This window comes from Mercenaria mercenaria, chromosome 3, assembly GCF_021730395.1.
Source record: "Mercenaria mercenaria strain notata chromosome 3, MADL_Memer_1, whole genome shotgun sequence".
NCBI lineage: Eukaryota > Metazoa > Mollusca > Bivalvia > Venerida > Veneridae > Mercenaria > Mercenaria mercenaria.
The window spans coordinates 43467559-43480136 of NC_069363.1; the positions used below are offsets into that span (position 1 = coordinate 43467559).

At 32.8% G+C, this 12578-nt stretch overlaps 1 protein-coding gene across 1 annotated transcript in view; it reads right to left on the reverse strand.

The window, feature by feature from the left end:
• The window catches only part of LOC123524902 (trissin receptor-like), a 98284-nt gene extending 97334 nt beyond the window's left edge, over positions 1–950 (reverse strand). The window contains exon 1 of the mRNA XM_045303508.2: positions 503–950. Coding sequence (XP_045159443.2) covers positions 503–662 — 160 coding nt within the window. The 5' untranslated portion in view covers positions 663–950. The remainder of the gene's footprint in view (positions 1–502) is intronic.
• Between the last annotated feature and the right edge of the window lie 11628 nt (positions 951–12578).

A 12578-nucleotide genomic window follows, 5' to 3' on the forward strand; every position in this document is an offset into this window, starting at 1 on the left:
CGACTTATATAAAAGCCCTTTTTCTCCTAGTTTAGTCGTACTGGAGCTATAAGTATCCATTCATGCAATGCAATTACTGGCATATGGCAGAACTTTTCTTCCATTGTATTGCTAAGTGAAATTAGGCAAACATACGACCAAATTCTGATCTGTGCGGTGTGCCAGGACAGCTGTCGACATTGGTTCCCGAATTTTTGACAGAGTGATGGTATTTAGCCTATTTTCCGCTGATAATATTTAGGTAGGATCGCTCATCTAAAGGTATTTGTTTATTATTTTAAGTTAAATACATGTTTGTGTGAAATAACTTTAAGTACTCTTATAATGAATAGATAAGAATGCAAGTACACTAGCAAAAAACATAGTTCATAATTATTTTATTAAAGATCCCTTAAAAAGAATATTTAATATGCGCTAGAAGGAACCTTTTGGTACGCTAAATCTTGTACTACTTATTAGAAAGAACAGGAGATATAAATCATTTTAATACAAAATGACCTACCGGCAATACACAACGTGAAAACTGTAGCATAACAAATGGTGAAGATAATTCGCACATGCGGTGTGTTGAATGGGTTGATGAATTCGCCCCCGACGTTCCAGTCCGTGTCATTACTTAAAGTTCCGTTTTGTACTGAAACACTTGCATTTGAAATAGACATTTTCACTTTTACTGATCAAAACACAAACTATCAATGAAACATTTAGATTTGGGCAACTAGATTATCTGAAACCCTTATAACATCATACGCAAGTATCAGATTAAAATTATATGTTAATAATAATGTCCCTAATCCATTTTCAGTCGGTCTTTTCAATTTTAATCCATTGTATGACGTTACATAGTATCATTTTTAGTTTTCTTAATACAAATTTATATACAGTTTTTATTCACATACATACGGTGCCAACGAAGATGTATTGCATCTATTATAATTATGGTTTACAACTTTCTGCTGTTACCGTGATTAGCAGAATGGATGCGATCTTTGACTGCAGCATCAAATAGTGTTACTGAAACTTGCTGAGGCGTGACAACGATCGGTTTTCTTCTTCCACTTGCCATACGTTATGTTTTTACTGTACAAGTTATCGCCATAAACCTGTCAGTTGTAAATATTGGACAGATTTATCATGGCTATTGTGATAATTCTAAGAAGCGTTGACAAAAATGCATCCCGGGTGCCGGGTAATGCAAATTAAATAATATTCAAAACATATACAAGTGGCCTCAAAGGCAGATTCAAATGTGGTTTTCAGGTCAAACCTATCGTATTTCATATTCATTTTAAACGTTTGAGTCATTTAGTTTATATCCAGGGTCATGCCATGTTACATGATTTGTTGTTTGGTTTAAAACGAAATAGTCTGCATATTTTTAATTCATTTTGATTTTAACAACTTTTTGTATATTTTTTATCTCTTTAAAAGTTACGAAGATGAATTGACAATCATTATACTTATCGTGAATCATACGTTCTAAAAACAATACATACTTTGAAAACAACATCAGCTTATATCTAACTTTCATGACAGTCCTTAAAAATCGAGTTCAAAAAGTCTTCAGAATGATACTAGGTTTCCTTGACAAACACAGAGTTTTATTTTCGAAGAGACTAGTATTGTATTAATATCGATAATATCTTTACAAAGCCAAATTAACCCTTTCCCTGCAAAATTTCTATAATGAACTTCTTTCAATTTCAATTTCAATTTGGACATTACACTTTACTGTTAAAATTGGACGCTTATCAAAGAGATACTGATTGAATGGCGAACGTTGCAGATCATTAGCAAGACTGCAAGGATGTGCAGGCTGATCATGATCTAGACTGCAGAATCTATTGTGTCCAGCATGGTAAAGGTTAAAGAGTTAGATTGACAACATAGAGCTATATCTTCGAAACCTGCAACAGTTTCATTATCTTCTTCAATGTAGAAATGGAAATCGCATTTTCGTGTGTGAAACAACTGGTGGTGGGAAAAAAATTCATTTGGAGCAAAGTACTTAAGTTTTATGTGAGACGTTGGACGTAGCTTACGAATTTTATGATTTTTTTTCAAGTGTTTTACGAATGAAAAATATTTAAAAAGATCATAAAGTCACAATAATGTTTGTATATTTGTCATGATTAGCAAACTTTGTCAACCATATGTTATTTATTATTGTATCTTCTCCTACAAACAGTAAAATAATCTACTGTTAATGATGTTTTTTCAAGAAATGTGGTACAGTTTTAAAATATTTCTTTATACTTTTTCAAAACCTTTCATATGTCTTTCCAATACACTGTTGTTAATTACTTTCTTGTTTATTTGTTCCTAATGTATATTACATGTCCATATTTTTATTTGCTCAAATTCTGAATTCAAAGCATTTTTTAAATTTTTATACGAAAAATTAAACAAAAAAAAAAAACAACAAAAAAAACAAACAATTGCCAGCTCTTAAAATATAATTCAAAACCTAAATAATATATATTACAGTTGCCTTTTCTTGAAATAAAAACTTGAACTTATACTTCTTGTTGTTTATTTCTACTCATTTATTTTACTTATGAGCACAGATAATTACTTGTAAAAGTGCTTAAATACCAAGTATCACAGTTCTTGGCTTCGCAATAAGTAATTACACTTTATGCCACATTCAGTTAAGTAGATGAAACCTAATCGTGATGATTTATCATAGGTTATAATTGACAAGCATGTGTTTGAAATGGATTTTCACGAGAGCATCGCATATTTATGACGCAAACCTGTTAGAATTAATTATATCAATCAAAAGAAGCTTGTACTAGTGATTTCTCACTGTAATGCATAGTATAATTGTTGATTTTATTACAACATCAATATTTATATGTATAAAGATGCTTCCAATGAGTTATGAATTTAAAGGCACTGATATGCAAATTTTAGATAAAAAATGGTCTTTCTTTCAAATTGAAGTTTGGTCATATTATGAACATTAGAATATAAGTTTTTGAGCCGCGCCACGGGAAAACCAACATAGTGGGTATGCGACCAGCATGGATCCAGACCAGCCTGCGCATCCGCGCAGTCTGGTCAGGATCCATGATGTTCGCTAACAGTTTCTCCAATTCCAAAAGGCTTTAAAAGCGAACAGCATGGAGCCTGACCAGACTGCGCGGATGCGCAGGCTGGTCTGGATCCATGCTGGTCGCATACCCACTATGTTGGTTTTCCCGTGGCGCGGCTCTTTTGTTTTTTACTCCAGTGATCTAATGATATTGAATTGTATGATCAACAAGTCATACTTATATTATTTCCTATCGTTCTGACAACGCTTCTTTGAAATTGATTGAAGTTAGAAGAAAAATATAGTTGGTCCACTGAACTTATCATTTATTCATTTCAATGTATTAATTTGTCCTGCACAATTAATCAAGCGGTGAAGTTATTTGATACTTTCATGCTTATACGGTCGTTGCCTTTAAATCATTTAAATTCTTTAGTTCATATATGGTGTTTGAAAAAAAAAATGTATATATATATAAAGTTTGGTATTAGTGTCCAGTGTGGGTGTATGTTGTGTCAAATTGTTATAATATTATTTCCTTTTCTATTACTGTCAATTTTAATCCAAACTCCTGTATGAATTATTGTTATTTAGGCACACGAACTAAAATACAAAATTCAAGTAGGCGCTATCTGTTTTACATATAATGTGTAGCTAACTGCAGTCTAAAATATTTTAAATATCATTTTCTGAAAACAAGTTATTTGAGCTGAAAGAAATAAAATATTTGAAAAAAAAATGAAGACAACTCCGCTTAAGGCACGTCACGGCTGAGATAGTTTAGCATTACTACAATACACAGTCGGAATTGAAATTGTGTTTCCAATACATGTGCTCATTAGATAAATTCTCAATATCTATGTGAAAATAATGGATGTGTTTTGTATGATTGCAACACTGTGAGTTGCTCTTATTACTATGGAAGCCCTGGAGGGACAATTGATTTCCGTACTTCCCACTTCTGCCTTCTAATTTTTGCACTTCTCACTTCCAACTTCTTGACTTCCTACTTCCTACTTCTAACTTCCACACTTCTGACTTCCAACTTCCTGACTTTTGACTTCTGATTTCCAACTTCCACACTTCTTACTGCCGACTTCTTGACTTCTTACTTCCTTCTTCTATCTTCCGCACTTCTAACTTCCAACTTCCTGACTTTCGACTTCGGATTTCCAACTTCAACACTTCTAACTTCCTACTTTTTGACTTCTTACTTCCCTCTTTTATCTTCCGCACTTCTGACTTCTAACTTCCTGACTTTCGACTTCTGCTTTCCAACTTCCACACGCCTTTCTTCCGACTTCTTGACTTCTTACTTCCCTCTTCTAACTTCTGCACTTCTGACTTCTAACTTCCACACTTCTGACTTATTACTTCCTGACTTCCGACTTCCAACTTATTTTTATCTCTCTATTCTGCAAATGCATTGTTTTTGAAAGTATCTTGGTCGGATATTGTAGTGTGTAACTTACTTTACATTCCACATTAATATTTTTGCTTGAAATTGCTTTGTTGAGCTCACCGGAGCATATGAATTTCTATTGTTTTAGTTTATTGTCTGTTATAAAGGTACCAAATCTCAATATTAAGATATACGAATTGTTCCTTTCTGGTAGACAAAGGAAACTGTTTGGTTGAATCATAATATAACGGTTTTTGGAAAGAACTGAATATTCTTTGGTTTTTTGTTATTCACCGGAAATTCAAAAAGTGACATCACCTTAAACTTAATCGTAGGCTTAGGTGAGTATGTACATAATATCTCATGCAAACCATGCACTTTTTTTTTAGGCACGAAAAAATAATGCATAATTACACAATGGTCAGCAGTTTGTAAAAAAAATTACGTGAATATCAAATCATTTAATACCCTAGGGGAAAGTGTGACATTTTTTGTTGTGAAATTTGTCAACAAACAGACGATCTTTTTAAATAAGTTAAACACAAAGAATTTCACAAGGTAAAATAGCTTGAGAAAGCAATTGCTGGAAAGAGAACAATCTCTGCTACGCATATATATGCGTCAAAGTATGGGGAAATATCTAGAAATATGAGAAAATCAAAGAAAATAATTTCAGGACTGTTAGATGCAAGACTGTGTTATCCTGTATAGCAGGTAACTTAGATAGCTTACTTTTCCAATGCACTGATATAACATAAACAGAATTAAGATTGACAGACAGTGTTCACTCAAAAATTCCGCTCTATAAACATTTTGTTTCCCTTATGTAAAGAGGGCTCAGGGTAAGTCTTACAGCTATTTGTATATTATATTTGGAAAAATACACGAACGCGTGTGATAATATGTGATAATAAAAAAGATAATGGATGGGGAACTAGGTCATGCATGTACCTTCATTTAGACATGATCAAAGTCATAAAGAACTGTAATACTTGAAGACTTTCATATTTTACACAGATATTAGTACACAGAAGTTCGATATACAGTAGAACTGAGTAGAATAATACCAACACTGAGGTCAAATACGACCATCGTTAAAGACTGGTTTGCTTGATTCCGTTGTTTTACACCGTCTTAAACGGAAATAAAGTAAACTGGATGTGAACTTGAGGTGGCAGCTTTAACACTTTACATTTATGTTATTCACACTGAAGTCGTAAGAGGTCTGCTTCTCCTTAAGCCTTATCATGGTGGGCTCGAATGAGTTTACCTTTGCAACCAGTGTAGATCATGATCAGACTGCACGTCCGTGCAGTCCGATCAAGATCTGCATTGTTCGCCATTCAGTCAATATGTTTTATGTAAGCACCCCTTTAAACAGTTAATGGTACTGGCCAAATTGAAAGATGGACAAATTCATTATAGAAATTTAGCAGGTTAAGGATTAAGGAAGTATATACCTATAAGTTTGTGGAAAGAGCTATTGAAATTCCTAAACATCTACCAAACCTGGTGGTAGTTTATACATACAAAAGTGTATTAAGGATGTACGAGTGGCGGTTTTTCAGGATATCCGCCATTTTGATAAATGTTTCTTTGAATATTTCTTTCTTACAAAATGTTTGCCAAAAAATAATGCTAATATATGGCTAATAATGTACCATTTTACCTAACAGATTCTACTTGTTGCGATTTTTTCACCCTTTATTTTGGCTGACGTTTGCCGAAAATTGATGTAAGATGTACAATGGGGTAGGGGTCGGTAATTTCAAATATCTATGAATTTAGGTCAGGTTTGGTTCTGATATTTTTCTGACTGATTCGTGTAATGACAAACTACAAACGAAATAAAAGTTTTCAACATAGCACTCTGTTTTTTCCAGGAAAAATAAATTAAAAAAAAAAGAAAAAAAAAATAATAATAATAAATAAAAATATAAAAATTCACCAATTTTTATACATTGTTTTCTAAATAAATCTCTTAACAACTCCAACTTTTTTTTCTTTTTATTTTGAAGCATTTTTGCGTGTCATTAAGCTGCGAAATATTTCTAAAATATCAACGTCAGAATATTACAAAATTTCAGAATGCTTAAACAGTGGGTGAAGAAAATGCCCTATAAAATTAAAACTAGTTCGGTGACCTGTGACTTAAGTTCTTCAAGCTCACAGGATATGAAAAAAATCTTAACGTTAAAAGAACGACCCTACATCCCCAAGTCATTAAATGGAGTGAAAACACGACAAATTATCTAATAAATATTAAAAACCCAGCTGGGGATAACATCCAAAACCAAACAGTTTTATTGCAGATTTTTCACTATTTATTGCTTGAGGAAACAAACAATTTTGACTAGTGGGAGGCGGGTATACTCCTTGTTGATGCACAATTTGAAGACTTGTATCAAAATATTTGGAAATTAGTTACTTAAACTGAAATCAAAACTGTATAAAATGCAACAATTTTTTTCTGATTTAGGGGTGGGGTCGCCCCTAGGTATAGGCCTGTATCAAAACTTGATGGTGGGTAACACAATTCCCTTAAGTGACATATATCATTGTAATAATATAAAGTTCAAATGTTTGGTTCATGCAGAGCAACGATGTTACGATAGAACATATCGGTCAGTATGCATAAACAGATCTAGAGATAAAGGCAAACATTTTGCTGGTATAGCAATTTGGCATAGTTGCTGAAACTTAGTTACAGCAGCTCGCTCAGAAACTGCATTAATTTGAATGAAAAATAAAACCTCATCAATGACCTCATTAGTATTTAATAAAAAAAATAACATTATGTTTATTCATGGGACTAAATTACAAACTATATGAGAAACAAGTGGGGACATTTTATAGTGATTGCTATGTTTTAACTGACAACAGATCGACTGTCAGAAACATACACATTTACAAGTGTGTTTTTATTCTCACTGGAATTAAAATCAGTCAAGCAATTAAGTAGTTCCATTTCAACATTTCGTTAAAGCGTAAAAACATTTTTCGAGGTTTCATATACGTATAGTTTCCCTCTTTTGCACTAAAAATGTGACAAAAAACAATACACTTAATTTTAAATTAAGTGTCTGAAAGCTTTACACGGAATTAATTGACTTTCAACGTTTTTTTTCCGATAAGCATATGAAATGCTTCTGCCACAAGTGATTTTGAGAAGTATCAAATATATCTCATGAAGAAGACACTGCACTATGTTTTGATGCGTGCGTGATAAAATCAGTTCCATTATTTTAGGTAATGATAAGCCAAATATGTCTCATTTAAATATTGATTGTGGATAGGCTAGTATGAGGACTATCGTGATTTGTTTGATATTAACTTGTTTAGCGGCAATCTCACGCACAACCAATGCCTACATTTAATTTGACGTCAAATACAGTTGCAAGAAAAAATGGCATAAACGAATTCGACTCTTCCATACATATTCGCAGTGCCTCGGTGTTTTATTTTTTCAGTGAAAAGAGATTATGCATGTTGGTAATATTAAGTACTATTAAGTGCATTATATAAATACTAATAAAATGTAGGCCTAAAGTAAAATTTTCTTTCGGTCGCCTTTTAAAGCATAATAAACATACACATTTGGTACACGTATACAGGCAAGTTTCATGTTTAACTGTTACAGGTAAAATGTTATCTTGATAATAACACCTTGTCATTTGTTGAATCTTTTAAGACATATTTTGGTGTTCCTAACTAATGTTTGGTAGAAAATCAATACATTTCTCTTTTTTGAAATTTTTAGCTGGCATTGATAGTATATTATAGCGTAAATGAAAGAAAGGCTTACTTTGGAATATGTTGGAAATTGAAAAGAATTTTTTTAATACAGTAAATTATTTAATTGAAACCAGATTATTCTTGATAATCCTTCCCTTACAAAATGGAAAGTGAATGAATCTCACACATTGGCATTGAAACATCTGTTATAGATCGACGATTAATTCAATTTTGCTTTTTCTTGTTATAAATGCCATTAAAACAAGGGTTTATTTATTATTTTTCTCAGTTACTTACCCATTCGCTTCATTACGATTTTAAAGAGCTAAATTGAAACCTTATGTTACAAATAAAAGACAGACCTATATTTATGCGAAAATTGTAATTAACCTCAGACGGTAATTGTTCCTAAATATACAAGTTTCATCAATTCAGGTTCAAAGCTTCCTCCTTTCAATTATTTTTTTTCAATTCTCTCACCTCACTTCACATATCCCTTAACCGAGGTGGTCGTTGGGGCATTAATAACGACATGTTGACCAACTTGCGCCATTCTACTCGGTCCTCTGCTGCTCTTTGGGATACTGCGAAATCAAGCCCTGCCCATTCTTTAACATTATACGCCCAGCTTTTCTTTGGTCTTCCCTGTTTCCTTCCCCTATCTACTGTCCCTTGTAAGGTAGTCTTTGCCAGTCCGGAACTTCTTGTGACATGGCCGTACTTCTTTTGATTATTGTCAGTAGATCAAGATGAGGCCCAATAGCTTGTGTTATTTGTGACCTGACTTCTTCTATATTTGTAATGTGGTCCCTGTATGAAATTCCAAGCAGTCGTCTGTAACATCTCATCTCCATTGCATTTATTCCTTTTTTCTAGTTGAGAAGTTAGTGTCCAAGATTCGCAAGCATATAAGAGTATAGAAATCACAATCAATTCTATGCTTCAGAAAAAATGCATGTTGAATAATTCGTGAAAGTTAATACAAAATATAGGCATAACTATAGGCATAACCACTAAGGATTAATGTCAATCCTATCTATAAGGACACCCTTGTGAGAGACAAAAATAGTCTTTATTGGCAGGTTATCTTTAAAACAGGCTAAAATACATTGTAAATGTATGGTGGCATATTTCTGCATACGATAATTTTAAAATTTTCATGAAAATTGTATGACCTTTCGCGAAAAAAAAACAACAATACTTTTCTCGAAAAAATGAATAAACATTCGTGAAATTAGGAGAACGTTTTCGTGAAAATATTATCTGGTTATCGAGACTATAAGTCAAAATAGTGCCCTGTACTGCATAAAGATGACTCAATAGTCCCCTCTACGGAATAAAGTGTGTTATAGATATTTAATTATAACATTCAGGTGGGTTACTAAATCAACGTGTTTTAACTCCCTTTATTGATTTTTTTTTCACTTACATGTAAAACAAAAGTTTCTTTTCATGAAAAGTTTTTAAAAATTCACGAAAACCGCACAAATACTCTCGAAAACTATCTGGTTAAGCGGATGCAGAAATATGACAACATATAAATGTTAAAACAGAAACAAACCAGCGGTCTTTAGAGTCAGCTGGTCTCTGTTCAAATGTGGTGTTAGCACAGGTGTGACTATATTTTGAAGATGTAAATATTTGAAATATAACATACATTGATAAAGAAAAAATAACGTTTAAATAAGTTTTCATTTAAGCAACAAACCAGTTTATTTAACTTTTTAACGCTCTGTCCGAAAAAACAAACTGTACATCGAGACGAGTATGTTAAGTACATACTGTATCAGGAAAAATACACTATAAGCAATATCAGAAGCAAATCAAAGTGTATTAGGAGCTGATAGGCGCCTCAAATTATCAGAGATCTGCTGGGAAGCCTTCTTACATCAAAGTGTTTACTAATTATAAGGTGTTTCAAGAAAGATATATTGCTACATTGCCTTATTTTTAAATCGTTTTAATAAACACATCAGGCAGGCTATTCTTTGCACGCAAAGCATGTTTAATTCAGCATAATTGCAGAATAAGTTTGATTGTTTTCATGCGGGGTAAAATATCATTCATATGTCTTTACTGTTTTGAATTGTTCACCACACTTGGCCTAACATGCATTGGGATAAAACAGTTTCCTTACATCTGGACCATTTATTTCATTATTGTGTAAATGTTTATCATTCGCACACCGTTGCATTATTCTTGGAACGTTGCTACTTCCGTTGGAATTTTGTTCATGGATTCTATGTCATTTCGTATTATCTCCGTCTCTTCTCTGCCGTTGTTCAAAACGCGTAGATAAAATTTGAAACAGTAATTGCTTTATATATAAGATCAACCCACAGTCTCGGAGCTTTCTTTAGAAATTAAGGTGTACTACTTTCTAAATTTTATGTGAACATGATTAATATAAATACAACAGAAATTCTGCTTTATTCCTAATAAAAAAGTTCTCGATTCATATGAGAAATGCCAAGCGCATCACAACATTAAAAACTTTAATGATGTTGTTTGTATTTGAAACACCATGACGACATTTTGTTTACGAACATACGTTTCACGCGATTCGTATAAATACGTGCCTATTAGCAAAAACGCTGAAAAGAAAGCAATTCGTTTTATTTTATTTCTTCTTTAATTTGTTTTAAACATATTTGCATGGTTAACTGGAAGTGATGGCGTAACGTCATTTATCCAGAAAGCGTAAAATAATGTCTGGTAGCCATTATACTGGCAGCATAGATTTTGCCGTGAATCCCATGTATCTCGTATCCATTTTATATGCGCTACTACCTTTTGACAACGGATAGTTTTTGACGTAAAACAAATAATGACCTAAAGTAAGCAACAATGTAAGTACTCCGACAGGCATTACGCAAATTGTGAAACATTTAGCAATACGACTAGTGTATTTTATTTTGCCATGTAATTGAAAATAGGTTAATACGCAACTATGAAACGTTTTATTGAAGTCTACAGTGCAGACTTTTTTTCCATATGCGATATTTTCAAATTTGTTTAACAACAACAACAACAACAGCAGCAGCAGCAACAACAACAACAAAGATAAAAAAACAAGCACATCTATACATCTGTTTCATTTTTACTGTTATTTGTATAATACGGTATGCAACAAAAATGCATTTTTCATTGTAAGAAGTTTCAAAAGGAAATACCCGGCATTCAGAAACTTGGATAAGCGGTATCTCGACAGAGTCTCGTTTTACCGCCTAAACAGTTACCTCTAATGCACATATTCCTATCTTCACATACAAATAAAGAAAAAATCTATCTTATTTGTTTGCATACTGGTCTGAGTTATTCACCAGGGCTGGTATACTCCGACTTTATAACTGTAAGATAATTGTGTCCTGTAAATTACATCATAAAGCGCTACATTTATGAAAACGATTCTTGTTTTAGTTTCACTTTTTTATGTTAAACATGATTACAATCAATCCCTTGATAGTTGCAGTACAGTTCTCGAGTAGGAAAATGTTATACGAGAAATGTAGCGCTACGCTACTGTTACAGTAACAGTAGAACCCACCCTGTTGTTCGGGTTGTAATATCATTACGCCATCGCGTTTACGGATGTAAATTTCCCGCGAATCAATTAAATACGCGTGCATGAGGAAATTATGCTGTTAATCAAAATTGACGATATTCTAGGTGAATACAACTTTCGGCTAAAATGCACTTTACTTTACCGATATGTGTTTCAATAAAAAGGACTCTTTGTGTTTCTGTGTCATGTATAGGAGAGCAATTTCCTGAAATCATTCATTTATTTCAATAATTTCATTTAATCATATCTTCTTTTTATCATTACTGGAATTTAATAGCATTATATCCACCAACAGAAACAGAAACGGAATTAAAATTTATGAAAATTTACGAAATAAGTATAAAAACGTTGTTATTTTTTACTGGGGGTAGGGGTAGAGCCACGGTAAATAGAGCGAAATCTAAAACGGTGACCCCCATTTTTCTTTTATGGAATCGATAGCGATTGAAATTTTGCACGCTTGCTCAAATTTATTCAAAAAACTATCTGGCAGTTTCTGAAATATAGGCGTCTTCACGCAAAATTTTGGGTGAAGCTCGACGTCAGTTTTGCGTCTTTTGCGTTCATAAATCGTTTGCCTCTGATGTGACGTTGAAAGAAACTTGACAAATTATATATCATCAGAGAGATAATTTTAATATAAACTTGAAAATAAAGAATTTTTTTCGTATTTTAGTTGTATATAAAAACGATAATCGAAGAACTAGTCATGTACGTCATTTTGCGCTCTGCTGAAAAAATTACGTTAGTGGTCATGTTTAAAGATTTACAGCAGCAAAATGGAGAATAACAGAAAAATGAAAAAAAAATACCAGTCAATCGGGAATATCGTCAATTTT